Consider the following 11,747-nt stretch of genomic DNA (forward strand, 5'->3'; position numbering starts at 1 on the left):
TCCCCCGCCCTGAGTGCCCCCTCAGCCCGGCCCAGATCGCCCAGCGGGCCCCCCCCCCATCGCTCTCCTAGCACTCCAGCCAGCTATTGGGGCTGCTCTCCCCTTCTGCAGATTCCCATGCCTCCAGAGCCCACTGCATCCTCCTTTCCTGCCATGCCAGCTTCTCACCCCGAGCCTGCCCTCTTTGTGCCCTCTGCATCTCCCAGGATTCCTTCCTAGCCCTCTAAGTCTCCCACCTGCTTCTCTCAAATGAGCCCCTCACCCATCCTCCTCCTCCCGGCTCTCCATTCTAGATGTCCTTCTAGCCTAGGCCCCCAATCTTTGGCCTTCTCTCTTCCCTTCCCATCTCTCCTCCTTGGGTTGTTTGTTTGGAATTCTGCAGGGTTCGGGGAAGGGGGGAAGAAATCAAGAGGGGGTTCAGGGCACCTGGCTTTATCAGAGACAAGGCAATGGAAGGGAAGGGAATCAAAGCCCCCTCCTCAATTTATCTTTCTGTTTCTCCTTGCTTCCCCCCCCCCACTCCATACACATAGCACCTTTCTAGATTTATTTCTTCTCCCCAGCTTCTCAAGAATACAATCCACTTTGGTTTTTAATCTTTGAGGACCTCTGGGGGTATATATCTTGGGGGCCCCCACAGAGAAGGACTCTGGATCTCAGGAAAGGGCCCAGATGTGGGGATGGGCTTTAGAATCTCCAGAACCAAGAGCTAGGTCACTTCAGTCCCCCTGACCTTGGCCTGAACCATTCCTTCTCTGGAGAGAATTGGGCCCAGGCGTTTTGACACCAAGGCTGACATTTATTCCAGTTTCCTGGGAAGGAAGATACCCAGAGGGGAATTGTCTGACTTTGGGATCACTCAGCCTTCCTTCTCCACCCCCACTCCCCCCACCCTAATGTGGTATTTACAGCGTTAAACTAGACCTTTCCCAGAACCTGGGAGTAGGATGGGGGAGCTCTGTCACCCTGAAGGAGAGAGACAGAGAAACCTGGACAGGGCCAGCTGTGGGGCAGGAAAGGGTGAGAAAAGAGTTGGAAAGAAACAACCAAAGGGCAGTGTCAGAATCATTGTCACTACCAAGGGACCTCTGAACCCAGGGCAGAAGGCAGGAACTGGGGGGGGGGGTTCATCCTTCTTCCTTCACCTCCTTTCTATCCCCCTTTTGCCCCGGAAAAACACACACACACACACACACACACACACACACACACGTTCTCTCTAACCCAGCTCATCTGACTTGGGTTTCTCGGCCCATATTGAGTTTCAGGTTGAATCCCCAACCCCCACCCAGCATATGAAGAAACAGAGGACTCTGGGGGCCAGGGGGCCAGGGCCCTACCCCAGAGGGGAAGGCTTTAGGGTCTCAGCCTGGAGGCCTAGTCCTGGCAAAGGAGACTGTGTCACTTCTATTCTCCTTCTCCTCCTCTGTCTCTTTCTCTCCTCTCCCCCTTTCTCTCTTTTTCTCTCTCCCCTTCTTTCTCTTTTTTTCTTTCTCCTCTCTCTCCTTTCTCCTTCTCTCTTAATATCTCTCCTCTTTCTCCTTTTCTCTCTCCCCTCCATCTCTCCTTCCCCATTCCTTCTCTCTCTTTCTCACATATCACACATTTATATGAATGCCCAGGTCACATTATACCTCTACACAGATCACCACATATGTAGATTATACAACAGAGCCCTTCACCCATGTCTCTAGCCCTGTACACGCCGAGATAGATAAGCTGCTGACGTCTTAGAAGCACATGATACCCATTCACGTCCCACCCATACACAAAGACTCATCCCAGCATGCTTAATACATACACACACACACACACACACACACACACACACACGCACACACCCCCTTCCACTGGTTGGCTTCTCCATGGATATGGGCTGGATCTTTCAGGGGGAAAGTCAATATTGACACCTGTCAATCAAATGCTTTTTCTGGATGATGAAGCCAAGGCTACTAGCCCTCTCGTTACCAGAATTTGAGGGGTCACTATCAGTGACCTTCCTCCTTGTGATCCCAAAGCCCCTATTCCAGCGTGTGGGTGTTCTGAACTCCTGTCTCCCCTCCCTCTTTTAGCACAGTTATTGGAAATGGCTAGATGGGAGCCAAACTGCCTGGGTCCTCTCTGCTCACCTCCCTGATTTGCTTTTCAAAAGCAGAGTCTCTCTGGAAACCAGGGCAGGGGGAGTTCAGCCATGGAGCTAAGGATCTTGGAACCCCCAGCTACACGCCCTCACTTGACCCCTCCATCTGGATGATTATGCTTCAACCCCAGCTTGGCCCCATTCCTATGGGTGGTCCCTGTCACCACCCATTCCTCCCTATCCCCAGCTGCATTCCAGTCCTGGCACTCCCAGGCCCCCTAAGAAGAGAGGGGCTAGAAATGGGGGGCAGTGAGGAGGAGCTATTGTCTGGTGCTGGGGGTCCCTTGGCTCCATCCTTTGGCCTCTCCTGGCCCCCTGTGGCAGAAGAAGGCTTCACAGAAACTCCCATCTCCTCCCCTCCCCATGTGGGCTCTTGGCAGGCAGCTGAAGAGACATCTGCTGGCCCATCTCTCCATGTGTAGGGAGAGATGCTTTTCAGATCCTGAGCAGCACCACAGCCCTGGCCCTGGAGGTCTTGCAGCTCAGAGAAAGATGGCTCACAAGAGTCCTCTTTCTCTAGCCAGAGGGAACTCTTGAGAAGGGACTGGGGGTCCTAGCTTCCCCCCAGCCTTGTCTGTTTGCTGAATCCCAACAGCTACATTTGAGGAATTTCTCTGGCCACAGGTGGACTGTTGAGACTAGAAAGCCCAAGACTAGGTCACTGATAACCCCTTTTGCCATTCCATTACCATGTAGCCAAGCCCCTCCCCCAAAGTATTCCCTGAGAGGAGCAGGACCCAGGAGGAGATGAGGTTGGTTGGGGAGAAGGATCCCACTCAGCTAGCTTGGGTTCTGAGGTGACTGGTCTGGAAGGTCACTAGCCATGGCCAGTGACAGAAGGGATGAAGTAAGGGATCAGGAACAACGAAGCTGGGGATGTTGGGATTGGAAATCCTGGGGCCAAGAGTAAGAGAGGGCACAGAAGCTGGGAGCACTGAGCAAATTTGGTTGGGGGGGGCAAGCTAGCTGATGTAGAAACTGTCTCCTGGAGATGATAAAAGAGGGGTCTCCCCTTTTTGGCCTTTGGAGACTGGGGCCGTATGCCAGGGTCTGTGACTCACCCCCTGACTCTGTTCTCAGATGGATCCCGTGCAGAAGGCTGTGCTGTCCCACACCTTTGGGGGACCTCTACTCAAGACCAAGCGGCCAGTCATTTCCTGTAATGTCTGTCAGATCCGATTTAATTCCCAGGTGAGGGGCCCAGCTCAGCTAAAGGGAGAAAGGCTGGCAGGAGCCTGGGGGCCATTAGGGTGAGAAGAATAGAGATTGGTGGGCCACTGGAGGGAGAGGAGGGGGTCTGGAAGGATAGTATGGGATTGTGGGGACTGGGGGGACATTGCAAAGAGGGTTACAGATTGTTTTACTTTGGATGGGAAAACCATTACTACACCAGACAACTTGGATTATTTCTTGGTTCCCCTCAGACCCCCCTTCAGACAAGGGACCATCTATCCCCTTAGTGCCCTTTAGCTCTAATCTTCACAGAAAGCTGGGAAATTCCTTGACCTGGGGAATTTCCAGATTGAGAGACTGAGGTTGAAAAAAGGAGCAATTATATGGCGAAAAAGCAAGCGCGATGGCTAGTATGCCCTTTTGGGAGGTGGCTGGTTTTCCTGTCTGATGCAAGGAGGATCTGTGACCTCTCATCAACTCTTCCTATGTAACTTCCTTTTCTCTTTCCCCCATTTCACTCCCCACTATCCTCTCATCCCCACTAACATATGGATGAACTCGCACCCACATAGACAAACACACATAGCACCCTCCCCAGGGCCCCAGAGAGAACCACCTGGAACCCAGGTGGCTGATCTTCCCCAACCGTTTCTTGTCTCAGTTTGGGGCTTTTGTGGGCTCAAAGTGCTTTGGGATCTTTTAGTGGGAAACAGCAACATTTCATTCTGCTGGACATCTGAACAGTGGACACTGGGAAAGAATGTTTAGTTTCTGTCTGCTTCTTCTTCCTCCTCTTCCACGCTGCTGGGCTCGGTCTTCTTCCCTCCCCTCGACTGACTCCGAGCCTGCTGAGTGTGCTCTGTCCTCCCCACCCCTTACATTCCTACCTCTATCCCCAGGACCTTTGTGGCTCCTGGGATCTTATCCACCCAGCCAGAGATTACCATCCTGGGGGAGGGGAGGGAGATCCAGGGAATGGTGGAAAAGACCCAGGGGAAGGGGATTCACCCACTTAGAGCCAGGTCCAGACCCACACATCCAGTTCCCCTGAACTTCTTGCTCTGGTCGCCGGGGCATGGGGAGACCCAGGCGTAGGCAGACGGCTCCCCTTTTCTCCAATGCATTGCCTTCTCCACCTCACCCTCACTCTCCCACCCCCTACTGTGGGTTCTGTTTTGACAGCTGTCTCTGCTTCTGTCTCTGTCCTTTCTGCTAGAGCTAGAAAGCTGATCCAGAGGGCCTGTGGCCAGGGTCCTCTAGGGTCTCTGCCATGGAGACCTCAGGGGAAACAAGGCTCAGGAGGAGAATCAGGACAGGGACCCAGGCGATCTATCCCAGGCCCCGTCCTCGAATAGTGTGCTAATAAAAGAGGGCCTCCAAAAGACAGGGAGGGGGGACATCTGGGAGTCTGGAGAGGCAGCAGCCAGGGTGACTTCCAGGCCCTTCCCAAGAATAGACAAGCTTCCAGCTCTTGGGGAGGCATCTATTCCCTTCCCCTCCCTGAAGGGCTGGGGAGGGAGTACTAGTTAGAGATAGGCTACTGGAGCAATACAGGGTTCAGGGTTGGGGAAGGAGCAGAGCAGGGCTAAGGTGTCCCTCATTTCTAGGGATAGACATTCTTAACCTGAACAAATAGGGTTTAAAAAGTTGGGGGGGGGCAGCTGGGTGGCTCAGTGGATTGAGAGCCAGGCTTAGAGAGGGGAGGTCCTGGGTTCAAATCTGGCCTCAGATACTTCCTAGCTGGGTGACCCTGGGCAAGTCACTTAACCCCTACTGCCTAGCCCTCATAGCTCTTCTGCCTTAGAACCAGTACACAGTATTGATGGAAGAGAAGGATTTAAAAAAAAATTTTTTTAATAACTGTTTAAGAGCATTGATTTCCTTTGTAATTCCATGTATTTTTTATTTTATGCGTTTAAAAATATGATTCCAAGAAAGGGTCCAAAGGCTTCACTGGATGCCAAAGGGGTCCAGTTAAGAAGTCCTTTTCTAGGACCTGAGAACATGGATATCTGGGTTCAGGAAGCATTCCTGCTTTTTCTCCATCAACTGAACCCCCCCAGTCCCCACCACCACCACCACTGAGATAATTCACAATCAGTTTTAGATCCCCAAAGGTTAAGATGATTCCCAGGTTCTCCCTTCCTCTCCCACTTCTCCTCCAGCAACGAGAACTCTGGGAAAAGGGATGGAGAGTCCTCGTGTAGAAATGGGATGCATGTTTACTGAGGGGGAGATGGAATGGATTCTCAAACGCTCTTCTGATTCCCCTGTTCTACAGAGCCAGGCAGAGGCACACTACAAGGGCAACCGGCATGCTCGACGTGTCAAAGGCATTGAGGCGGCCAAGACTCGGGGCAAAGAGCCCGTAGTCAAGGAACCTGGAGACCCAGCCCCAACAGGCAACAGCCCTCCCAGTGAGGATGGAGGGGCCCTTCGCCCAGGTGTGTCTGTCATTCCCATGATATTCATACACACACTTATATATACACACACATGTTTCTCTGCATCTGTCTGGCTCTACTTGCCATTATATCTCTGTCTCAAGTATAAGGGAGGAAAGACATATTCGACGGCATTTTATCTGGGGGAGAAAAAGATCCAGGAATGTCAGTAGACCATAAGTTCATTATGAGCCAATGGTGGGAGCTGGCAGGCAAAAGAGCCAATAGGTTACAGAGAGGCATAGCTTCCAGGAAATGAGGAGGTGATGGTCCCATTGTACTCTGCTAAAGGCACTGGCAACATTTAGCCTGGAGAAGACTCAGAGGGGCCATTATATCTGTCTTCAAATATTTGAAAGGCTATCAAGTGGAAGGATTAAGCTTGTTCTGCAGGGCTCCAGAAAACAGAACCAGGAGCCATATAGGGAAGTTGCAAAGAAGCAAATTTGTGCTCAATATTGGTGAAAACTTTCTGTAGTTAGATTTGTCCAGTAGTGTAGAGGATTGCCTTGGGAAGGGATGGTTTTCACTCCACTGGAGAGCTTCAAGGAAAGGATAGATGACCACTTGGGAATTCTTCGAGGTCTTCATTCCAACTGAAATCCTGATCTTGGTCATGCTTGGTTCTTTTTGCCTCTGGATTTCCTTGGATTCTCTTTCAGCTTCACCTCCCTCTCCTCCCTCCCATTCTCATCTCTCTTTCTCTCCCTCGATTCTCTCTCTGTTTCTCTCCCCCTTTCTCCCTCTCTGTCTCTCTCTTCCCCCTTCTCTCTCCTCTCCTTCTCTGTTTTGCCCCCTCCTCTCTTGGTCCCTCTGTCTTCATATATACACATATATACATAGAGATAGGAAATATACCTAAGATGTAAAGAGGAAAAGCCTATATATGTGCATATGTGTATATACAGTGGTGTGCGAATTGGGATTAGAATAATAAAGTGTACTGGCAAATACATTTAACCTTACAATTTTTACATCTTTATAAAATATTTGATTTGCAATCCGACCTCCCTTTGCCATAGTCATTAGTTTCTGAGTTTTTTAAAACTCTTACCTTCTGTCTTAGGATCTATTCTAAGTATCAGTTCCAAAGACAGAAGAACTCTAAGGGCTAGGCAATTGGAGTTAAGTGACTTGGCCATGGTCACCCAGCTAGGAAGTATCTGAGATGAGATTTGAACCCAGGACCTCCCATCTCTAGGCTTGACTCTCTATCCAACTGAGTCACCCAGCTTCCCCCATAATCACTAATTTTACATGATTCTGCAATGAGTTCATAAGATTCTGACACATATTCTTTAATTCCTTATTATAAAACCACATTTTAATCACACTGGACATTAAGTTTACCTTAAGAGGAACAATCTATATTTTTAAGTTGAGCTTTGGTTATAAGTCATGACTTTTAAACCCGTATCTTCTGTCTTAGAATCAATACTGTGCATTGGTTCCACGGCAGAAGAGCAGCAAGGGCTAGGCAATGGGGGTTAAGTGACTTGAGCAGGGTCACCCAGCTAGGAAGTATCTGAGGCCAGTTGAACCCAGGACCTCCCATCTCTAGGCATGGTGCTCAATCCACTGAGCCACCTAGTTGCTCCCATGGTCGTGGGTTTTCAATGAAGTTTCTATCAGGTGGGTTCAAAGGCCACTGAGGCATATTTATCTCCATTTCTAGGATACATTGTTTATCCTTTCAGGATATGTCATGGCCCAAAATTGTGTGGCAGTATTCTGCCTCCTTTGAAGAATTTACATAATTCTAGAATAATCCTGCTTCTTGAGAATCAATCAATATAACTGACAAAACAAGAAAATCAATATATTTAACAGATTCCCTCAGTGGGGATAAGAAGACTTCCAGATTTCAGGAAAACAAAACAAAACAAAATCCCAAAACTTCTTTTTTTTTGGTGGATATTTTACAGTCTGATGAAGAAGCCTACATCCTACAGGCTCATTTGGACTCCTGACAACAGTTTTGAATGAATGAATTCAATGAATGAATTCATCCTTGAGTGAAAAAGTGAGTTTTGTCAGTAAAGATCACATTTTTCCTAATCGTCAGTAATCCAGTCTTTGTATTGTCTTGCCTATGACAAGCATTTCTTCTTCATAACAGTGGTGAGCTGGTTTTTTTTTTTTTAATTTGTCTTTTCACTTTTCTTCCAAGTTCAAGAACCCTTCAATGCACTCTAGAGGAATCAATAACAGCCCATCCAGCTGCCAGATCTCTCTGAAGGTCTTTGCTTGTTTTTCGAGAATTAATTAGGCTGTTTCACAGCAATCGTTTTTCCAGTTCTTGGCATTGTTTTTTGGTTTTGACCTCACTTTCCTTTGTGCTTCAGTGCAACTGATCTTGTTTCATTGTGGGCTTGAATGAACCTTGAAATGCTTGGCTTCCCCACACCAATAGCTTGCTATAATATCTCTAACAGTCATTGAAGTGTGCTCATTAGGAGCAACACCTTTTGCATGTTTCCTTGGAGAAATATCCATTCTAAAAAGCACAGAATTAAGAACAGGACTAAAGAGAGTGAGGAGACACTGACAGAATTAGCTAATGATGAGAAAACTAGTCCAGTCAGGTTTCCTCTGGTCAAGGTCAGGCAGCCTATCAACTGCAAAAATATCTAAGTATGACCAGTGCTGTCACAAAATGAAAACAGATCAAAATGATTGCTTATCCCAAGGAATTTGCACACCACTGCACGTATATAACGAGTGGTTTATCCTCTCTCCATTTATGTTTCCGCCTCTCTCTTTATTCCGAGCTGTCCCCACCTAGGTAAACCCATGAGCCAAGCCCAGAGACCCCAGTGATCTAGAGTTTCCATCCTGTCACCCCCTAGCCTTACCACACCCTCTCCAGCTTTTCCCAGCACAGAATCCCTTCTGTGTTCCCAGCCCAGTGACTCAGAAGAGAAGGAGGTAGAATTGGCAAGGTCTTGACCTGGCTCCCCTCCCCACGAAAAAGAGGCCCCTTCACAAGAGGAGGGAAGGTTCAGGATTCCTGAGTCGTCTTTAGCCCATTCTCCTCTCTTTGGGAACAGTGAAAAGGGGAACTAGACTGGCAGTCGGGAGACTTGGATTCTGGATCTGGCTCTTCTATTGACAAGCCGCATGACCTTGGACAAGTCATTTGTCTTCCTCATCTATTAAAATGAAGAGGTTGGCCTAGATGGCCTCAGACTGAGATCCCCTTTGACTCTAAATTTACAATCCTCTGTTCTCTCCCAGCTCTGCCTGCCAGAGGCCATTCCAGATCCAGTTTAGAGTCAGGAATCTGAGAGAGAGAGGAATGGGCAGGGGAGGATACATGTGGACTGGCCATCCTCCCCTCCGTTATTGTGACATGACGGCATCAGATATCAATCATGCTCTGGCCCAAAGGAACCCAGGCCTCTCTGTTCCTCCTCCTCCTCCCTCTCTCCTGACCTCACTAGCCCAAAATTGGGTGTGATGGAGGCATCTGAGTTTGGAGCTAAGGGAAACCAAGTGGGAGAGATACACAGAGGCCAGCGGGAAAAGCCTGGTGTCCCGGAGCCTCGTTTTACCTCTCAGCCTCAGTTCTCCCCTCTATTAAAAAAAGAGGGTGGGGGGCCCTAGAGAGGGAGAGCAGGCTTCCTTGTTTACGGGCTGTCGTAAAGAGCAAATGAGATCATGGGAAATAAAGCTTTGAAAACTCAAATGTCAGACGAGACGACAACAGGGAGGACAGGGCACCGGAGTAGGTAGGCTGGACAGACAGACGCTCCCTCTGGCCAGCCAGCCTCCCTCTGACCCGGAAACTAGATCATGTGGAGGAGCTGGAGTTTCCCCCCATTGGGAGTTGAGAGGCTGGAGCCCAGACCAGGACTCGAGCCCGTGCATCTTTAATGGAACCATGAATTATAGAGTAGGCCAGCCATGGTCCCTGTGCCCTCCCTCTCTCTGCCTGGCCCTGGATCCCGTGTCTCAGGCTCTGACCAGCCCTGATCCCATCTCTGTCTCCTAGGACCCATCTCCCCCTTTCTCAATGCCTCTCCCCCTCCCTTCTAGCTTTCCTCTGTGGGGGTGGGGCAGGCCCTGGGGATCCACCAGGCCCCAAGCCGAGTGAGGCCAGGCCGGGCGGGTCCTGGATCAGCAGAGCTTCTCCATCCCAGCCAGGCAGCCTGCCAGGATTGTGCTAAGCAGAGAGGGATGTGCTCATTCCCTGCAGGGGAGAACTGTGTGTGTGTGTTGGGGTGGGGGGGACCACTTGGCCATTTGTGGGCTAGAGGCCTCGAAGGGCAGGCTAGATACACACTCCAGAGAGCTGGGAGCTCGGGGGCCTGGGTTCTTTTGTCTGAAGGGATCCAGGCCAAGCAGTGGGGGCTCTTCGGTCCCTTTCTGCAGAGACAAACCCTTCTGAGCCCTGTTCCTCTCCCCATCCTCCCAGTCGTGGTGGAGAACGGGCTGGGCCTGGCCCCCAGATCCCCGGAGAAGCAGCTCGCAGTCCCTTCCCCACCCAGCGTCCCGGAAACTGGCCGGGGTGGAGCCAAGGGCGAAGGGAGGCCTCCGGCCCCGGCCCCACTCCCGGGGGGCAGCAAGGAGGAGGAAGAAAAGGCCAAGAGGCTGCTCTACTGCGCCCTGTGTAAGGTGGCTGTGAACTCCCTGTCCCAGCTGGAGGCGCATAACAAAGGTAATGAGCCCCTGGGACCCTTCCCAATGCCCTGGCCCAGGACCCTGGCCCCTGCCCTCCCTTCCTCAATTTCCCTGCCTCACCCCCTCCTCCCTCCTAGTAGGACCCTATGGTGTTCTGGGGCAGTAAGCACTTATTAAGCACCAGCTATGTGCCAGGCTTGGTGTTCCCCAACCCCAGGGCCCCGGGGGTCTCAGGCAGGAAGGACCAAAGGAGCAGAGGCCCGCTTCTCCCTGGAACTTGGGGAGAGTGGGGGGCCGTGGGGAATCTGTCGTCCTGACCCCACTCTCCTCCACGGCAGGTACCAAGCACAAGACAATCCTGGAGGCACGCAGCGGGCTGGGCCCCATCAAAGCGTACCCCAGGCTGGGGCCCCCTACCCCTGGGGAGCCCGAGGCCCCTTCCCAGGACCGGACCTTCCACTGTGAAATCTGCAATGTCAAGGTCAATTCTGAGATCCAGTTAAAACAGGTGAGTGGGCCTTCCCTGGGGCTGGGCTGGAGGGGGGGGGCAGCTCCTTCTCCCTCCGAGCCTGCCCCCCACATGCCCCTCTCCTCCCTCCATCCAGCACATCTCCAGCAGGCGGCACCGCGACGGCATGGCTGGCAAACCCAACCCGCTGCTGAGCCGCCACAAGAAGCCACGAGGCGTGGGGGAGCTGGCGGTGAGGCGGGGTGCTCAGAGGGCAGGAAGGCCGGAGAGGGGGAGGGGGCATCCGTGGGGGCGGGGGAAGGTGCCGGGGCCCTGGCAGCCAGGGTGACCCCCTGCCTCTCCCTCCCACAGGGCACACTGACGTTCTCCAAGGAGCTGCCCAAGTCCTTGGCCGGCGGTCTCCTCCCCAGCCCCCTGGCGGTGGCCGCAGTGATGGCGGCAGCGGCTGGCTCCCCGCTGTCCCTGCGCCCAACTCCGGCTGCCCCTCTCCTCCAGGGCCCCCCCCTCACTCACCCTCTGCTCCACCCGGCCCCTGGGCCCATCCGAACTGCGCACGGACCCATCCTCTTCTCCCCCTACTGACCCCAGCCCTAGCCCGCAACCTCCCCCCCATTCCTCTTGGGACCCAGGCTCTGGGCCCCCCCAAGCCCGCCCCCCCTCCTGGCTTCTCTTGGGAAGGGGTCCCTCTAGCCTCCCCCAGCCCGCCCCAAGGTACAGGGGTTCCAGGAATGGGAAGGGGGAAGCAGGGGAGGGGGGCTTCAGAAGGGGGGGCACCCCAGATCTCAGGGAACCCCACCCCTGCCCCTCCCTCTCCCTCAGAAAGGGGGGGCATCTCATCCCTAGCCCTTTTGGAGATTACCCCTCTCCCAAAAGCCATGTCCATCCAGTCCCTACCCCC

At 52.2% G+C, this 11,747-nt stretch overlaps 1 protein-coding gene across 2 annotated transcripts in view; it reads left to right on the plus strand.

Annotated features, from left to right (window-relative positions):
* ZNF385A (zinc finger protein 385A) overlaps positions 1-11,533 on the plus strand; it is an 18,090-nt gene extending 6,557 nt beyond the window's left edge. Inside the window, exons 2-7 of one of the 2 annotated variants that reach the window (XM_044678055.1) lie at positions 3,221-3,331; positions 5,595-5,757; positions 10,175-10,417; positions 10,719-10,888; positions 10,986-11,081; positions 11,201-11,533. In XM_044678055.1, the coding sequence (XP_044533990.1) occupies positions 3,221-3,331; positions 5,595-5,757; positions 10,175-10,417; positions 10,719-10,888; positions 10,986-11,081; positions 11,201-11,431 (1,014 nt within the window). In that variant the 3' untranslated portion in view covers positions 11,432-11,533. The remainder of the gene's footprint in view (positions 1-3,220; positions 3,332-5,594; positions 5,758-10,174; positions 10,418-10,718; positions 10,889-10,985; positions 11,082-11,200) is intronic. The other variant, XM_044678056.1, reaches the window with a different exon arrangement.
* The last annotated feature ends 214 nt before the right edge of the window (positions 11,534-11,747 follow it).

This window comes from Gracilinanus agilis, chromosome 5 (genome assembly GCF_016433145.1).
Source record: "Gracilinanus agilis isolate LMUSP501 chromosome 5, AgileGrace, whole genome shotgun sequence".
NCBI classification, from domain to species: Eukaryota; Metazoa; Chordata; class Mammalia; order Didelphimorphia; family Didelphidae; genus Gracilinanus; species Gracilinanus agilis.